The 19,749-nt window shown below is 42.5% G+C and overlaps 1 protein-coding gene across 1 annotated transcript in view; it reads left to right on the forward strand.

Moving 5' to 3' along the window:
* Positions 1-19,749, forward strand: part of LOC126469760 (transferrin) — a 56,871-nt gene that overhangs the window by 19,735 nt on the left and 17,387 nt on the right. Inside the window, exons 6-10 of the mRNA XM_050096986.1 lie at positions 2,655-2,812; positions 4,843-5,009; positions 6,528-6,685; positions 11,505-11,745; positions 18,188-18,342. Coding sequence (XP_049952943.1) covers positions 2,655-2,812; positions 4,843-5,009; positions 6,528-6,685; positions 11,505-11,745; positions 18,188-18,342 — 879 coding nt within the window. The remainder of the gene's footprint in view (positions 1-2,654; positions 2,813-4,842; positions 5,010-6,527; positions 6,686-11,504; positions 11,746-18,187; positions 18,343-19,749) is intronic.

Here is a 19,749-nt window from a genome sequence, read left to right on the forward strand (position 1 = left end):
CAAACGCCTTTCTTGCGAAGTTCTTTTAACTTCATACACTCTTAAAAACTCTGAAGTTTTACTTTTGTGATCCAGATAATCATATTATGTTGTTCATTCGTTTCTTAAAAACTCCACCCACGAATCTGTTCAGTTGTTTTTGAATGAAAACATTTTATCTCCTGCTCACTGAAGGAACTGATTCTTTTCATCCCATTTCTGGCAACCATTGTTGCTAAAAACCTATTTTATATCAGTTTTTCTTGTCTTCCTCGCTTCCCGTCAAGCCCTTCCGATTATTAACATACTGTTTCTTTAAATATAGATGCTATAAATTTTTAAACGTAAAATGTATATTACTTCTGTGGGTGTTTACCCTCATAGAATCAGTATGAACAATAGTATTTACACAGAATTTTTATGCCCTTAGAGTGTGAAATAGCTCGAAAATCAGATCTCATTTAACCTGATCGCTGACGGTTTCGATTTGGAGAACGTCACAGACTTTTTAAACGTCGACTCAAATCTGTTACGTACCGACCATCTACTATTATTATCGTTGCTTCCTGTTTTTGTAAGCCGCGTATGGTAAATCCGAAAGTCACTTTTAGCATTAGAAAAGATTCTGGAGTTAATCCAAGATTGAACACTAATCCCTTGTTCCATAGACTGCCACTATCCACTAAGTAAGCAAATAAATGGTTATACTCTATATCTGTTATTTTTGTTTTATTTGTCGGGGAATAAACCTTGAAACTACAGTGGAAGCTACAGTGAAAATCCCAAGAAGCTTTGCATAGACGTATTGGATAGAGTCTCCAGTACGCCCGTCGACCGCTCCACGTAGCTCTTTTTAGTTCTGAGCACACAGCGAGTGCTTAAAAATACGTAGAAAATAGTGTGTTCTGTACGTATGAGTGCTTGTGCGTGATTTTGCCCGATTCCATGCAGCCCACGCAACGTAACTGTCACTCATTTCCTTCTTCGTGACAATTCTCGGCAGCACACTGCAGTGGCATTCAGGACGCTCCTGCACCGGTTTCGATGGAAAGTGATCGATCACTCTCCGTACATCCTGGACGTGGCTCCGTGTGATTTTCATCTCTGCTCACATGAACCGCTGGCTTTGAAGATAACATTTTTGCACAGACACCAAGCTGCAGATCAGCGTAGAGAATTAGTAGGAAGCACAGGCGGCTGCCATCTACGGCGAGGTTAGTGGAAAGTTGGTACAATGCTACCACAAATGTCTCAGTCATAGAGGCGATTATGTAGATAAGTAGCTGGAAGTTGTAGCCAACTGTTAGAAGTAAGACATTTTTGATTTTACAGTGGTGTCTATTTCGCGACAGATCTGACTTTACTTTCCGAATAGACGTCTAGATCGTGCAGTGAGAGCACTTTCAGTGTAGTCCATACTTTGTCTTGTGTTTGTGACAACTGCTTCATTAAGTGATGTTGCTGGTCAGATAATTTTCCTACATATTTATGCAAGTGTGACGTCGTAATATTTTCAATAAAACACCCATCTTAAGTTGACTATTGCCATGATGAGTCTTAAAGTGAAACCTAATTTCAGAATCTCCAATTGACGAATTGCCTGTTTACTTTCGTCTATTAATCTTCGGCCGAAGTTTGTTTCGTGATTTTTCTGACGTTTCGCCAACACGAACAGGGTCAGTTGCAAATAAATGGTGAATCTTTAGCAGTAGCAGTGATTAATGATGGTGAAGCATCACAAAAAAATGTTGGCTGTAGATCCCGATACGAGAACCAATCAGTGTAACAAATCGCCACAAAAGCCTCAATAGTTTTGTATTCGTCATATACTCCTGTACTCTCTGGTGGAAACTATGACCTGGAGTTCAGACCGCACATTCTACTCTTATACGCTGCAGGTTGCCTAAACAGGAGAAAGTAGGCGCTCCGACAATGGCAAAGTCCGATCTCGCAATTTCAGTGTTCTCTCTTGCATATGAAGAAGACAGGTCTCACATGCAAATACGTCTGCGCAAAACACATGGTCAAGAACGCTCATAAAGCGACTATCTCAAATTTACCTGGAATGGATTTATAATATTTAAGCGCCCTTCGTGGGAATATGCTTATTTCGATATGTTGTTGTTGTTGTTGTGGTCTTCAGTCCTGAGACTGGTTTGATGCAGCTCTCCGTGCTACTCTATCCTGTGCAAGCTTCTTCATCTCCCAGTACCTACTGCAACCTACATCCTTCTGAATCTGCTTGGTGTATTCATCTCTTGGTCTCCCTCTACGATTCTTACCCTCCACGCTGCCCTCCAATACTAAATTGGTGATCTCTTGATGCCTCAGAACATGTCCTACCAACCGATCCCTTCTTCTAGTCAAGTTGTGCCACAAGCTTCTCTTCTCCCCAATCCTATTCAACACCTCCTCATTAGTTATGTGATCTACTCATCTAATCTTCAGCATTCTTCTGTAGCACCACATATTTCGATATGTGTCCTACACGAAAGATATCCGTAACACAGGAATTGTAGAAACGCTCTTATTATGTCAATCAGTTGCCTACCAAACATTTCTTTGTTTAATTTTGTAAGTTGCTCGCTTAAGTACTGTAATAGTAAAGTAAACTGTTTAAAAGCTAACGATTTAGTTTTTTCATTGTGGTTCAATGGAGCGTTATTGCCTTGCAGAGAAGCAGTACTCCAATCTGTGCGCCCTGTGCGAGCATCCGGACATCTGCAACTATCCGGACTACTACTCCGGGTACGACGGCGCTCTGCGATGCCTGTCCGACAACGGCGGCGAGGTGGCCTGGACGAAGGTGTACTACGTCAAGAAGCACTTTGGGGTGAGTCAGCACTGGAAGTGGAGCCTCCTAGCGGCAGCATCTACTGCCGAAGAGAGCTCTTGCTAGAAGCGCTGTCAGTGTTATGGTAGTCTGGAATTAGTTACGGCCTTTCCCGCAGTTAACTGCCCTATGGCTTTCTTGTAGAGCTGCAGACAACACAGGAAATTACCATAGTGAATATACTGATAGCTTCAGCCTACTTTAGACCTATTTTAAAATTCTGATACAGAATACAGATTCACATACAAACTGCACTTCTATTACTAATGGTAGTGTCCCACTTCCTTTAAGCGAAAGATAAGCTTAGTTGATGATAGCTGTAAACTCTGAATTATTGTCAGCATAGAGATCATACCGGAACGTAGTGAGAGTGATTTGGCAACACTGTAACCATCTGTATGAGGAGAGTAGAAGAATGGTTATGAGGAAGCAGGCGAGGGCTCGGAGAATGTCCACTAAATCTTGATGAATGTCACCCAAAATCACAAAAACACATCACGATAAATAAAATATTTTTCTCTGTACGGTCGATGTAATTTTCTTAATTACTTGTAATTCTCCATTCTTCGTAGGTACATCTTCGAATTATCTTCAAGTTTCTTTTTGAAAAGCATCAGTAACAAATATTACTTTTTAGAATGAAAGTCTTGCTTTTGGCGGAACACATGCTTTTATGAAATCGACAGAAAGGCAGTTGAAAAGTACTATCGGCTTTAAGCCACTGTGTTCGCCTGATTCAGTTGGTAACAGCATAGTTTTTAAACCTCAGCGGAGCTCATAGTTTCAATATTTCAAGACTTCGTATTTCTGTTTATGTTGTGAAGAAGGAAATATTCTGGAACAATTTACGTTGAAGGTCAGTATTGTTGCTGATTATCGGTAACTATCGTTGATGTGAAAAAATCTGCGAGACGTCTTCATAGACGTGTAAAAAACAATACGAAATCTCATTTATACGATATCTAAAAAGTAATAAAATGCAACACGTGCTAATTCATAGAGAAAGTACTGGCTGAGCTAAAGACCAATAACAGACAGTTTTATCCGGAAAAAATCGTTGTTCACAAGGTACTTGACAATTCTTCTTCATGATGTATTTATGAAATTAAGGAAAAAAGCAAACGTTCTGCAGATGATGTACAAGCAGAAATTTTCGTTTGCTTTGTTACTGAATGGTCGTATCAGTTAGGTGGCGGTGAATTTCCTATAAATGTAGAGTTCTGCAATCTAGACCTCCTAAGTATCCGGTAGTCAGCAACAATACTGACCTTCGACGTACATTGTTCCAGAATATTTCCTTCTTCACAACATAAACAGAATTACGAAATCTGGAAATACTGAAACTATGAGCTCCTCTGGAGTTTCGAAAGCTATGCTCTTACCAACTGAATTGCATAGCCGCACCTAACATAAGGAAAGGAAGACAGACATAAGGAATCAAGTGTATGGGCTTTAACCAGCTATATCCGGGCACTATTCAATCAACAGTTTCTTCGAATGGACCAGCTACATAGAGAAAAACTTCAAAATAAAGAGCCGAGAATCAACTTTCCGAAGTTTCACTAAGGAACTATTGCCGAGGCAGCATCTGATACTTTCTGTATAAAAAGCTCAAAATTCACTTTCTATTGCAGTCTTGAAACGCAAAGTGATGTAGAACTATGTCAGCAGGAGAAAATACTATTTTCTCTTTCGCTGATACAGAATGCTCATCTGTAGCTGATGTCTACAAAATCATCTATTTAGATTTCGATCCAAACATGGGACAGTACATTTTGTAATTCCCATAGAGCAAATAAAACCAATAAGTAAATCATTTGTGTGATGCCTTGTATTCCCTTCAAGCAAGGGACGGGCCCCAACATGACCTATTGTCAGAGGTCCGACAGTATGTCAGTGCTGAGTATTGTCTAAAGGAAAATAGACCCTCAACATCACAAAGAACCAGAAACACAGACATTGAATACCACCTGCAGACAACTGCGTTGCGGATGCCGGATCTTTTACACGGGAACGCTCTTGTGTTGCAGATCGAGATCGGTGGCGATCCAACAGTAGTGGTCAATCAGACTGGCTACGACCCCAATGACTACGCGTACTTCTGCCCAGACGGCACCAGGAAGCCCATCCTCGGCAGGGCGTGCCGCTGGGCTGCCAGGCCGTGGCAGGGGTACCTCGCCAGTGACGACTTGCTCAAGTGAGTATCCCTCCACCCATGTTGGGCAACTACCCCAACCTTCTCACCTTTGCTCTCTCTCTATGCTGCTGAAAATTGCTTGTATTTAGTACTGTAGTCTGTAGTACTCTAGGGCAAATAGCAAAATATTCATATATTCCTTATTAATAGTGTATGTTGTTGTTGTGGACTTCAGTCCAGAGACTGGTTTGCTGCAGCTCTCCATGCGACTCTATCCTGTGCAAACTTCTTCATCTCCCAGTACCTACTGCAACCTACATCCTTCTGAATCTGTTTAGTATATTCATCTCTTGGTCTCGCTCTACAATTTTTACACACTACGCTGCCCTCCAATGCTAAGTTGGTGATCCCCTGATGCCTCAGAACATGTCCTACCAACGGATTCCTTCTTCTAGTCAAGTTGTGCCACAAATTTCTCTTCTCTCCAATTCTATTCAGTACCTCTTCATTTGTTATGTGATCTACCCATGTAATCTTCAGCATTCTTCTGTAGGACCACATTTCGAAAGCTTCTATTCTCTTCTTGGGTAAACTATTTATCGTCCACGTTTCACTTCCATACATGGCCTGACCCCATACAAATACTTTCAGAAACGACTTCCTGGCACTTACATCTATACTCGATGTTAACAAATTTCTCTTCTTCAGAAACGCTTTCCTTGCCATTGCCAGTCTACATTTTATATCCTCTCTACTTCGACTATCATCAGTTATTTTGCTCCTCAAATAGCAAAACTCGTTTACTACTTTAAGCGTCTCACTTCCTAATCTAATTTCTGCAGCATCACCCGACTTAATTCGACTACATTCCATTATCCTCGTTTTGCTTTTGTTGATGTTCATCTTATATCCTCCTTTCAAGACACTGTCCATTCCGTTCAACTGCTCTTCCAGGTCCTTTGCTGTCTCTGACAGAATTACAATGTCATCGGCGAACCTCAAAATTTTTATTTCTTCTCCATGGTTTTTAATACCTAATCCGGATTTTTCTTTTGTTTCCTTTACTGCTTGCTCAATATACAGATTGAATAACATCGCGGATAGGCTGCAACCCTGTCTCACTCCCTTCCCAACCACTGTTTTCATTTCATGCTCCTCTACTCTTATAACTGCCATATTCCGAGATATTGTGCAGAGGTCTAATGAATGTTTTTGAGAAACCCAACGTTTTGTCCCCATCTGCGGAAAACATTTACAAGAGAGGTTGCAGCTTCTAAGGACGTCCGATAGTTTTTTATACTGTAATATATTTAACTATATTACTCGTTTATATAGTTCTCTTCATCGTAAAGGAATCAGTAGTAGGCCAGACAGCAAACCAGGCCTTCACAGAACCTACAGCTTCTCTTGAAGAGCTGCTCCGTAGATAGGACGATACTTTCAGTATCTCAAAGAAATCATTGGACTACGGCACAATAGCCGTGCACATTGCAATAGAGTGAAGCAGTTTTTATATCTAGCAATAAGGGATCAGTTGCCTTTAGTCGCTGAGAAAACGTCGCTGTGCGTGATTTACAGTGAGGTCCCACAGCTGAGACAACAGCTGAAGCTGGCCAACACGCTGGGCGAACAGCAGGACGCGACCTGGCTGAACAAGGTGCTGCTCATCCTCAAGGACAAGACGGTCGCCGTGGACAACGCTCAGCCCATCAGCCCGCAGGCGTACCTCAACAAAGGTCAGTACCGTTGGGGGTCGATGGCGTGTTCATCGATCGTGTGGCATAACCCAGTCGCGGGTTACTTTTGCAGATAATTTGGTTATTAGCGTTCCTACATAGCACATCTGTCTCTCGACTTTGATACATGTCTGTCATGTCTTGGTACGCTCTCAGATACAACGACTCAGCAGTTTAACGCTTAACTCCTATTCACGGGCGACCCTATCGAAGGTACGGTCATCTCAAGTAGAGGAGGCACTGTGGAAGAAGTACCGCACTCTCATTACGGAGGAGTTCGAGCTCTCACGCTGATTTTATGTTTCCCTTCATTTCCGTAAATGGAAATGCCGTGTGGCCAGGGCCTCCCGTCGGGTAGACCGTTCGCCTGGTGCAAGTCTCTCGAGTTGGCGTCACTTCCGCGACTTGCGTGTCGATGGGGATGAAATGATGATGATAAGGAGAACACAATACCCAGCCCCTGAGCGGAGAAAATCTCCGATCCAGTCGAGAATCGAACCCGGGCCTTTAGGTATGACATTCCGTCGCGCTGACCATTTAGCTACCAGGGGCGGACATTTCCGTATATTATTGTAACAGAACGCCTTGATAGCTCCCGATGTTTGGTTCCGTCCACGTACGTTTCTGTCCTGTGACGTCCCTCTAAAGACCTCGTCGTTGACGGGTAGTCGAGCCGTAATTTTCCATCAAGATATATTATCCTTCTTTTGCATAAATGTCAATAGTCAGACGCTAGAATAGCTCCTTAAGCAAGCAAGGCCTGCAAGGGGGTATCCCAAATCTACGTCACAGTAAGCTAGCGCGCCTCCCTAATGATTTCCATGCCTATCAGAAGCTTAAATCCTTCCTTCACCTTCTCCCATAACATTTTTACATCGTCCGACACGGTATATCAACTTTCTTACGGAGTGTAGCATCATTTTCGCGTTCTTTTTTGCTTGCAGAACAGAGTGCGGAATGGTACGCCGTGAAAATACGTTTCACTTAAATTTTGTTGCCAGAAACTGAGGACCTATTTTCGACTCTGTGTGTCAGTTTTACGACGTTCTTATATATTCTTATTAACGTTTGCAAAAACTCTTAAACGATGTAGACGACGCTGAGACAAGTAATTTAATGTAAGGCACATAGGACCGCATATGTCAGGAAATACGCCAAAAGTGGTTGACAAATGTTGAACGCGTGACGTCGTCAGATTACGTACTTCACCGCACGTGCAGCAGTTGGGTTTGTCGATTCTACTCCAGCCGTTAGAGCGGCAAGACTCCGTTTGGCTACTCTGTTTACGTTCTTGTAGTATCTGATACGATAGTGCTGGTGGCACTGGTAATGCAAGACTACGACCCATAGTGCTCAGAGCCATTTGCGAGACTACGATGACTACTACGGAAACAGAGTAGCCAAGAGTAGCAATGAGAAACGCACAGACCCTCTATCAGCTGGAGTAGGAGCGACAAACCCAACCGCTGCACGTGCGGCGAGGTAATCGACTGGTGACGTCACGGGTTCAACATTTTTCATCCACTTTTGGGGTATTTCCTGACATTTGCGGTCCCACGTATCTCATATTAAATTATTTGTCTCAGAATCATCTATGTCGCTTCGGCGTTTTCACACTTTAATAAGCATCAACCAATACACCACTGCTAATATTCATCAAAACACTCGCATCAGTAGTCTACACTAACCTTCCTATGAAAACTATATAATGTAAAATATTTGAATCGGTACAAAACACTCCCCTTTCAATCAAGAATAAAATCAAGAGCTGTATAAATAATACACTCAGCTGCAGTAAGAAGGAATCAAATTGAAGAACGAACCTACAATATCCACCACGGACCAAATATGTTAAAGTAAAGGAAATAAGTGACCACTGGCATTTCCAAACAAATTTAGCAGAAAAATGTCTTCGTAAAAAAGCTTGAAACATTTCGTAAGTTGGTGTCTTAAAGTGATAAAATAAGAAATATCTTAGTAACTGCTTTTTGTGATAAACTTCTGTCCCTTTTGTTTGTTATTATGCAGTTTTTTATTTTGCTTGAGCGTGGAGACGAATGTCGGAGAGATAGTTACAAATACAAGGTGACACACGGGAGACGGGCGGTTTTTAATGAAATCATCAGCCTACCTTAAAATTAATGCATGTTTATTTACACAAAATCAAAGCTCCTTATTTGCCATTTTAGTTAACAAAGTTATATGAGAAAAATAATGTCGTCAAGGTGATGTCCATCATTTCGAATGCAGGACTCAAGTCTCTTCTCAAAATCCTCCATCACACGGACTAAAATCTCTGCAGGGATGGCAGCAATTGCTTGAATGATTGCATTCTTCTACTCGCCCAAATTTCATGGTTTTTGGTTATAGACACAGTTCTTAAGGTACCCCCACAGAAAAAAGTCGCATACTGACAAGTCGGGAGACCTGGGAGGCCAAGGAACATTTCCAAAACGTGACATAATCCGGCTAGGAAACATGCGTCTAAGAACTGTCATTGAAGTGTTTGCGGTGTGCCATGTTGCCCCATCCTGCTGGAAGCAAACGCGTTTTAGAGGGATTCGTCGTCTTCTTAGTTCTGGTTTCAAGAATGTTTCAAGCATACGAATGTAACGAACCAAATTAACAGTAACTGTGGCCCCCTTCTCTTAAAAAAAAATAAGGTCCAATAATGCCAACAGAGCGAAGAGCACACCAGACTGTTACTTTTTCTGAGTGTAGAGGATGCTGGTGGATAAGGTGTGGATACTCTGGAGCCCAGTAACGTAAGTTTTGCTTATTCACGGTCCCGCTTAAATGAAAATGAGCTTCATCGCTCATCAACAAAATTTCATTTTCATTCGATCCCAAAATCACTTGCATTCTGTAAGCGAAGTCTTCTCGTACAGCAAAATCAGTTTCCTTAAGTTGATGGACAATGAACATTTTGTAGGGATGGAATTTTAAATCTTTATGCAAAATTCGTCTAACCGATTCACGATTGACTCGTAACTCACTAGCATGACGCCTAGCTGACCGTCCTGGGCTTCTGACTGCCTCTTGCCTTACCCTTTCAACATTTTCTGGTGTCGTTACTCTGCGTCTCGAGCAAGGATGCTTCTTATCCAGTATGTTTCCAGTTGATCTGAAGTTTTCCATCCATCTGAAGATTGTGTTACGATTCGGAATGGCTCCATGTCGACTGACATTAAACCGCGCACTAGACAATCGCTGCGTAGCAATAATAGACTCACCACTTTTCACGAAACTGTCATAGACAAACACTCGACGTTGTAAGTCCCACTGCTCCATAGTGACTGAGTAAATGAAATGGCGTCTTGTGTGGATCAGAACTATCCCCACCACGACCATCTCCCACCACCGCACCCTCAGTACTACTCAGTTCAAAACCGTCCGTCTCCCGTGTGTCACCCTGTATATCGTTCTTAACTATCAATGAAGACATTATTTTTAAACGTCGCCTAGTTTTGCAATTAGTAATGATCAAGAAAAGATACTGGGGTAGAAGTACAACAGTTATTCAACGAAAATATATTCAGCCCTGCTCAACCTTCTTAGAGCTGGATGTTACAGTTGCTGCACACACTTGCAAGTATAAACGCCTGCACTTACCCCCCTCTCCGCGCTCTCCCAAAAAGAAACTATGATTCGGATCGTATAGAACACTTCTGGAGCATTACAGAATGAGATTTTCACTCTGCAGCGGAGAGTGCGCCGATATGAAATTTCCTGGCAGGTTAGAAGTATGTGCTGGACCGAGACTCGAACTCCTGACATTTGCCTTCCGCTGACAAGTGCTCTACCAAGGAAGAATCCTAAGGAAATGCAATCCGAAAACAAAGGAAGTAGGTTACAGTACGCTTGTTCGCTCACTGCTTGAATACAGCTCAACAGTGTGGGATCCGTACCAGATAGTGTTGATAGAAAAGATAGAGAAGATCCAACGGAGAGCAGCGCGCTTCGTTACAGGAACATTTAGTAATCGCGAAAGCGTTACGGAGATGATAGATAAACTCCAGTGGAAGACTCTGCAGGAGAGACGCTCAGTAGCTCGGTACGGGCTTTTGTTGAAGTTTCGAGAACATACCTTCACCGAAGAGTCAAGCAGTATATTGCTCCCTCCTACGTATATCTCGCGAAGAGACCATGAGGATAAAATCAGAGAGATTAGAGCCCACACAGAAGCATACCGACAATCCTTCTTTCCACGAACAATACGAGACTGGAATAGAAGGGAGAACCGATAGAGGTACTCAAGGTACCCTCCGCCAGACACCGTCAGGTGGCTTGCGGAGTATGGATGTAGATGTAGATGTAGAGAAGTTCTGTGAAGTTTGGAAAGTAGGAGATCAGGTAATGGCGGAAGTAAAGCTGTGAGGACGGGTCGTCAGTCATGTTTGGGTAGCTCAATCGGTAGAGCAGTTGCTCGCGAAAGGCGAAGGTTCCCAGTACGAGTCTCAGTCCGACACACAGTTCTCATCTGCCAGAAAGTTTCACATCTGGTCTTCTGGATCGGTTCCAGCCTGAGAAAACGTATTGTGGTTAACGGGCTGTGTCCGCGAGTTGATTGCGGTTTTAGATTAGCAGCAAGCAGCAGTGTCTGTGTGTGTGTGTGTGTGTGTGTGTGTGTGTGTGTGAGAGAGAGAGAGAGAGAGAGAGAGAGAGAGAGAGAGTTGATACAGATTGAGAAACTGAAATAAAAATAGAAGAGAAATTAGTTTTTGGGAGTGAAGAGCAGCGAGGCGCGGCGCCCTTGGCAGAGGCGCTGTTGTGTCTGCCCGCCCACTGACCACACTGACTGGGTGTTCACCTGCTGCAGCCAACTACTCGGACGTGATCGGGCGCAACTTCGGGCCCGACGACCCCGTCAGGTTCTGCGTGACGTCCACGGCGGGGCTGGCCAAGTGCCGGTCGCTGAGCGCCGGCGCCTTCTCGCGGGACATCCGGCCCAAGCTGGGCTGCGTCGTCAAGGGCAACGTGCGCGAGTGCCTGGCCGCCATCCGCGACGGCGAGGCCGACGTCATCAGCCTCGACGGCGGCGAGGCCCTCACCGCTGTCAGGTGAGACCGCACTGCAGCCGTGAGGTACACAGTGTGACGTCAGCTCCGGAGTCCTGCTGTGGCAAACTGCCACCTCACGAATAAACGGCTCTGAGCACTATGGGACTTAACATCTGTGGTCATCAGTCCCCTAGAACTTAGAACTACTTAAACCTAACTAACCTAAGGACATCACACACATCCATGCCCGAGGCAGGATTCGAACCTGCGACCGTTGCAGTCGCGCGGTTCCGGACTGAGCGCCTTAACCGGTAGACCACCACGGCCGGCCCACCCCACTAATACTGAACCCTCTGCCGATATTGGTCAATGGCATTTTATACCATTCCTGAATAACAAACTGTTCCAGGAGCGACGTCTTATTTCAGTGAGCACTTTTCAGTTACTTTGCGTTATCATCATAGCAATTGGTATACGTTAAAAGTTTATCGAGAAACCGTTAAAAACAACAGAATACTGTTACGGGTCTTAATAACATATTATCTCTTCAGTACAGACACCCTTTACGTAACTCATTCGATGAGATTAATACACTCCAACTGCAAACATCGCACAATGGAATGTATATACGTATGTTTGTAGTATAGTATGTTACAATGCATCAAGCAAACGGCCTAATAAGGGAAAACGTAAAACCCTGCCTTGGGAATAATTTATTTTATTTATTTTTTTATTCATCCAGGAATCATCACACACTGACATAGGATTTGTCATCATAATACAATAAAAACCGATGTGATAATAATATCAAATTACATAGAATACGCAAGAATATTTCTACGGGGATAGAACGAATGGCTGACCATGGTCTTCCCGAGAGTATCATCCAGGCATTTGCCTGAAATGACAACCAAGGGAAACCCAACTTACGGTCACCAGACAGAGAAACTACATCTTTGCAAACATTAATGAACCGTATTTTATTTTCAAAGAATATTCTTAAGAATTTATTTTATTTACTAGCGATTCATCAAGAACATTAACACATTTAATCACTCTATGTAACATGAAGTAGTTGCCAGGGAGTAACTGATGAAATCATAACCAAATTTCTTTTAACAAATGGGAATTTTATTGCAACCCTTGTTCACAGTACGAGCAGCCCTTAGCGGCTCGCCATCTCACAAGTGTTCATGACGTCGCCTTTCCGGCTTAGATCTGTTTAATATGTGACTTGTAAGTACTGCATCTTTTCGAGTCAGTGCAAACTTTAATTTTATTAATGTACTATATATCTAATGTTTTAGTACAGTTACTCTAATTCTGAAGACGACGCTCATAGTAGCGTCGAAACCAGGTCAATTTTGACTTAATATTTGTGACCGAGGGCTTATTTGTTACAATATAATTCTGAGACGGTCACTGAACCTTAGCAGCTATGTTCAAAGTTTTATGGAAGAAGGTTGTTTAAGAGGAAGAGACCTGGAGCCATCTGAAGGTTTCAGATTGATTGTATAATGATGTGACAGAGATTTAGGAACCGGATTTTAAATTTTTAGACATTTACAGGGGCAGAGATGGGCTCTGACCACAGTTTGTTGGTTGTGAGCTGTAGATTAAAACTAAAGAAATTGGCAAAACTGTAGGAAATTTAGAAGATCTGAGTTGGATAAGTTGAAGGAACCAGAGCCTGTTGCGAGTTTCAGAGGCAACACTGGAAAACGACTGACTAGAACATGAGAAAGGAATACAGTAGGAGACTAATGGATAGTTTTAAGAGCTGAAATGGTGAAGACAGCAGTGGATCAAATAGGTAAAAAGACAAGGCCTGTTAGAAATACTTGGATATCACTAGAGATATTGACTTTAGTTGATGGAAGGAGAAAATATAAAAATGCAGTGACTGAAGCAGTCGAAAGAGAATACAAACGTCTAAAAAAATGAGAGTGACGGGAAATGCAAAATGGCTAAACGGGAATGGCTAGAGGACAAATGTAAGGATAGCATGTATCACTAGAGGAAGGATAGATACTGCCTGTAGGAAAATTAAAGAGATCTTTAGAGAAAAGAGAAACAGCTGTATGAAGACTAAGACATCAGATGGAAAATCAGTCCTAAACAAAGAAGGGAAGTTGAAAGGCGAGGAAGTGTACAGAGGGTCTATATAAGGGAGATGAACTTGTAAGCAGTATCATAGAACTGGAAGAGAACAGAGATGAACAGTAGATGGGAAACATGATACTGCGAGAAGACTTTGACACAGCACTGAAAGATCTAACTCGAAACAACGCCTCCGGAGCAGACGGCATTCCGTCAGACCTATTGATAGCATAGGGAGAGCCAGCCATGACAAAACTCTTTCGTCTGGTGTGTAAGATGTGTGAGATAGGCGAAATACCCTCATACTTCAAAGAATAATGTAATAATTCCAATTCCAAAGAAAGCTGGTGCTGGCAGGTATGAGTATGATCGAACCTTCAGTTTAGTAAGTCATGGCTACAAAATGTTAAAACAAATTCCTTACAGAAGAATGGAAAAACTTGTAGAAGCCGACTTCGTGGAAGATCAGCTTGGATTCTCGAGAAATGTGAGCATACTGACCCTATGACTTATCCTAGAAGACAGTTTAAGGAAAGGCAAAACTACGTTTAGAGCATCTGTTGTCATAGAGAAAGGTTTTTTTCAATGTTCACTGTAGTATTTTCTTTGAAATTGTGAAGGTGGCATGGGTAAAATACCAGTAGCCACTTTTACAAGAGTCGAGGGGCGTGAAAAGGAATCAGTGATTGAGAAGGGAGTGAGCCAGAGTTTTAGCCTATCCTCGATATTATTCAATCCGTACATTGAGCAAGCAGTAAAGGAAAGCAAAGAAAAACTTGGAGAAGGAATTAAAGTACAGGAAGAAGAAATAAAACATTGAGGTTTGCCGATGACATTATAGTACTGTCAGAGACAGCAAAGGACTTGGAAGAGCAGTTGAGCGGAATGGACAGTGTAATGAAAGGTGAATATAAGTTAACGCCAACAAAAGAAAAACAAGGATAATTGAATGCAGTCGAATTAAATCAAGTGATGCTGAAGCAGTTAGATTAGAAAATGAGACACTTAAAGTAGTAGGTGAGTTTTGCTGTCTGGGCAGTAAAATAATGGCGGCTGAAGTAGGATGAAAAACGTAGACTGGGAATTGCAGGAAAAGCGTTTCTGAATAAAAGGAATTTGATAACATCAAATACAGATTTATTACTAGGAAGTATTTTCTGAAAGTATTTGTCTGTAGTGTAGCCATGTAAGGAAGTAAAACATGGACGATAAACAGTTTAGACAAGAAGAAAACAGAAGCTTTTGAAATGCGGTTCTACAGAGAATGCTGAAGATTAGATGGGTAGAACATATAAATAATGAGGAGATACTGAGTACAATTGAGGAGAAAAGAAATTTTGTGGCACAACCTGACTAGAAAAAGGGGTCGATTGGTAGGACACATTCTGAGACATCAAGGGATCACCAATTTAGTATTGGACGGAACTGTGAGGGGTAAGAGTCGTAGAGGTAGACCAAGAGATGAATATTGTTAGCAGATTCAAAAGGAGGTGAGTTGGAGTAGTTATACGGAGATGAATAGGCTTGCACAGGATAGAGCAGCATGGAGAGCTGTATCAATCCAGTCTTCGAACTGAAGACCACAACAACAACAACAACATACCCACTAGTAAATTTATTTTTTCTTCCGCTATTTGTATCAGTTATACTTGTAAGTGTTAAGATCTTTTTTTCTGATATATCTACCTGGAGTGTAGCGTTCTAGGTAACTGAAACGTGGACGTAAACAGTTTATATAGGAAGAAAATAACTTTTCAGACTTATTGCTACGGAAGAAAGCTGAAAATTAGACGGCTGGATAGGATAACTATTGCACAGGCACTGAATCAATTTGAGAAAAATAGAAACTTATGGTATAACGAAAACGAGGTATCGGTTATAAGACACATCCTGTTGCATCAAGGAATTGTCATCACGAACCGTGTACAGTCATGCCGTTCCATCTTCGAAAGATGATGGAGGTCCGTAGAGGAAATGTCAGGCCAGCAAGTTTACTAAACTCACTTGCCTTAAACCTAGACTGCAGTTTCCATCGTAATGTTATTCTCCATGTTTCATTTTCAAAAATGCTGATAAAAACTTCCAGGAAATACACATAACATAGTTAGTGCACAACTATATGAGGTGCCCTAAATGAGATACTTCAGTCTGGCCTACATGGTATAATAGAGCGGAATTAAATTCAGCTATCTGCTACGTAACGCACACTGGTCATCTCGACGTACGCACCTTCCTGTGGGCGCTTTGTCGGTACAAAAACCAGAAGGCGTGTGCAAGTGTTATGGATAAACGTTTCTTTCATTTACTGGACCACGTGATACCTCTCAGAGTTTCTGAACTGTAAAATGTGGTGACCTTGTCGTACACAATCGTATATCATTAGCATAACAGCATAGCAGAAGTGGTGTCTCCGTGAACATAATTTGATGCTACTTTAATGGTGCAAGAGATTGCACTGAACACATTGACTATTCCGTGGGACTTTAAATCTTGATGGTTGTAAACATCTTAACAGGAGATCCAAAGCACCCGGTACTGAGAGACGGGAGTATGAAACACACTTCTTCTCGTGACATCGTTATCGCATTTTCTGGAAGATTCTCGGAGGTAGCGTAGATTTGCACGCGGGAGCCTGGATCAGTTTGTGGGAGTTCCATTTAAAGGCGACCACAAGAATGTGGCGTATTTCCTGGAGCCACTAAACAAAGCGAAATTTCAGAGGCTTCTTCTGTCGTAAATACGGCGAGAGGCTGCCCACAGACGTAAATACTTCTTCCAGTGAAATACTGCTGTTTACCGACTCTCCACGTACGGCCGTTGAACATTAATTTAAATCTTTAGCGGGTGGAGGAGTGTTTGGGGAAGTTCTTGGTCAACAGCCCGCAATCGTCGAACCGTGATTTATATTCACATTCACTCTTTGTGAAAAAATTAGTTAAATCCATTGGGATTCCGTTTGCATTACACCACATCCTCAGGCGGCTAAACTGCAGTATGTCACCATTTTAAGTTTCTGTATTGATACCATTAGACATGACATACAGTTTGCTCTTGATTTTTATAGTTGGTAGGTCAAAATATGCAGTCGGTGTTGAAGTTAGGAAACTGGTTATTGCGAAAGGATATTAACGCATTTTACGGCCTTGTGTACCTTGAAAGCCGGCCGATGTGACCAAGCGGCTCTAGGCGCTTCAGTCCGGAACCGCGCTGCTGCTATGGTCGCAGGTTCGAATCCTGCCTGGGGCATGGATGTGTGTGATGTCCTCAGGTTAGTTAGGTTTAAGTATTTGTAAGTCTAGGGTACTGATGACCTCAGGTGTTTTAAGTCCCATAGTGCTTAGAGCCATTTGAACCAATTTTTTTTGTACCTTGAACAGTTCGGATACCAGGATTGTATGCTTCACCATTGCAGTGCACCTCGTCATAAGGCCACATTTGTGAGACAATGGCTTGTGGACAACAACGTTCTTGAAATGGAATGGCTTACTCAAAGTCCCTACTTGAACCCGATGAAACGCCTTTGGGATGAGCTAGGACATCAACTTCCCTCCAGACCACAGCGTACAGCACCACTACCTTAACTAGTTTCAGCTTTTGAGGAAAATGGGCTGCCATTCATCCACACTGAAAGGCCCCAGAAAAGTACAAGCAGTGGCAAAGGCGAAGGGTAGTCACACCCCATGTTAATGTCCATTAATAGGGGTGCGTCTACTTTTGATCAAGTTGTGTATACTATCACCTTGCTTTTAATCTTAAGCACATTGTTCGAGTACTTTTTTGAAAATGTTCAAAGCCAACATTAACGAGCTCTATATCACTGCACTCGACCTTTCAGAAGCTTTCTAATGTAGATAGAAAAGGTATATCCTTCCATTAAAAACGTTCTTCGTTCAATATCTCAGTGCTACACGGCTTAAGAGTGTTATGCTTATAAGAAAATTGCCCAAAATCACATTTCATTATCATTATCTTGAACCTCTCACGAAATAAAAGTGAAGCAAGTTTCAGGAGATGCAAATTGTGTAAATCGAAAAATGAGAATAACGAGCCGACGGTTAAGCGATTTTCTGGACAATAAAGATACCACCTGAATTGAATAATATGACAGAAACTAGCCGGGGAGAAAAGAACTAAATTGTAGAAAGAGATCATGGCTAAAGTAATAGCACTATGGCGACCTCATGGCGAATCAACAGACAGTTGTGCAAGTAACGTGCCAAATGCATTTTAGAACATTTCCGGTAATTACGTGGTTACTTGGGGATTATGTCCACAAATCAGCGTTTGACTTTAACGTCTTTTAAATAATATTTGTGTTGTAACACCTGAAGCAGTGGCAGTGGGTATAGCCGGAGAAAGCGCGCTGCTTGTGTCTGACGGCTCCCGTTCGTTCTTTGTGCAGGCAGTACGACCTGAAGCCGATCCTGAGCGAGGTGTACGGCCCTCTGCAGGACGTGTACTACGCCGTGGCGGTCATCAAGAAGAATTCCAACTACCAGAGCTTCTCGGACCTTCGGGGCGCCAAGTCCTGCCACACCGGAATCGGCCGCACTGCAGGTCAGTTTCTCTCATCGAGACACTCGGTTAGTTCCGGTGAAAGCGTCGCTTCAGGCTCTGTGCTTATTCACAGATGGACGCGTGAGACACAGGGAATATTACCACATCTCCCACTCTGAATACGATGTTTTCCCGGCTTTCCACCATTATCTACGAAAATACATCAGCCAGTAGCAACTACGTTCCGCAAGTGTGCAGGACTAAATTTTAATTGCATTTGTTTGTAGTGTACACGTTTAGTCGCTACAGTAACTTACAACTAACTTGGGAATTGTATAATTACACTGATGTACCGGGTGATTTTAAACTGTATCTGCTCACAGATGTCTAGTGTGGAGTAAAATTATCATAAGACAGCAAAAACTTGGTAGATATTCTAATGCGTTAATGTAGGAACGATTTACCCTGGAAAAAAATTAGTTTGAATTTTGGCCACTAGATGCAAGAAAGACATATAGAAATATTTCCATTTTTAATGAATTAGAAACGGGACGCAGACAGATAAAGGTCAAACAATTGAGAAAGGCATAATGATTATTTTATTATTAATCACCACTTATAAGACTGTATGAAAGTCGGGGACGTCGACGAGATGCTGCATCCATAAAACGACGCGATCAAAGATGCTCTCAGCAATTCCGGTGAAATCTGAGCAAAGTGTCCCGTGTGTGTATGCTAGCCTTCAGTTCAGGTAGAGACCGAACGCGTCCATGGTAAACGCGTTGTTTTATATATCCCCATACCCGCAAGTCACATGGCTCCACAGAAGGTGCTCTTGCCGGCAATGCATTTGGAAAACTTCTGGAGATAACCGTTCTTAGCAGTCTGCATTAAGCAGATCTTTCACTGGGTGAGCGACATTAGGTGTCGCCCCAAATTGGTTTCCACACAGCTACGCTCTTCGAAAGTAGGAATCACATGCTCTACAAGGAGGTATCGATAACTTGCAGGCGTCACGGTACATCTGACAAGCTCTCCGGGCGCATTCCTTTCAAAGAAGAACGGACCGAGAATAAAGGTGCTTGTGAATGGATACCATAGAGTCACATACGGCAAGTGCATGAATCTTCAAGCACAACATGCTGTTTAAAAGTACACCGATATTCGGCAGTTCTGCATTTTCACTGCACCGTGCAGTGTAAAATGTGCCTCGTCAGTCCATAGAATATTGCGTGATCATATGCATCAACTTCGATCCACGCCAGAAACCGGAGAGCAAATTCAGAACGTTGCTTCGGATCACGAGGTCTCAGTTGCTACACCGTCTGGATCTTGTACAAGTACCAGTGTAAAATAAACCGAAAAGCTTTACGCACTGTTAACCATGGGATGTACAATTCTCGTGACATTGTTCGAGCACTAGCACACGTGCTGCATGGTCATTTATAGCAACGGCAACCTCGTCAA

This window comes from Schistocerca serialis, chromosome 1, assembly GCF_023864345.2.
Source record: "Schistocerca serialis cubense isolate TAMUIC-IGC-003099 chromosome 1, iqSchSeri2.2, whole genome shotgun sequence".
Taxonomy (NCBI): Eukaryota; Metazoa; Arthropoda; class Insecta; order Orthoptera; family Acrididae; genus Schistocerca; species Schistocerca serialis.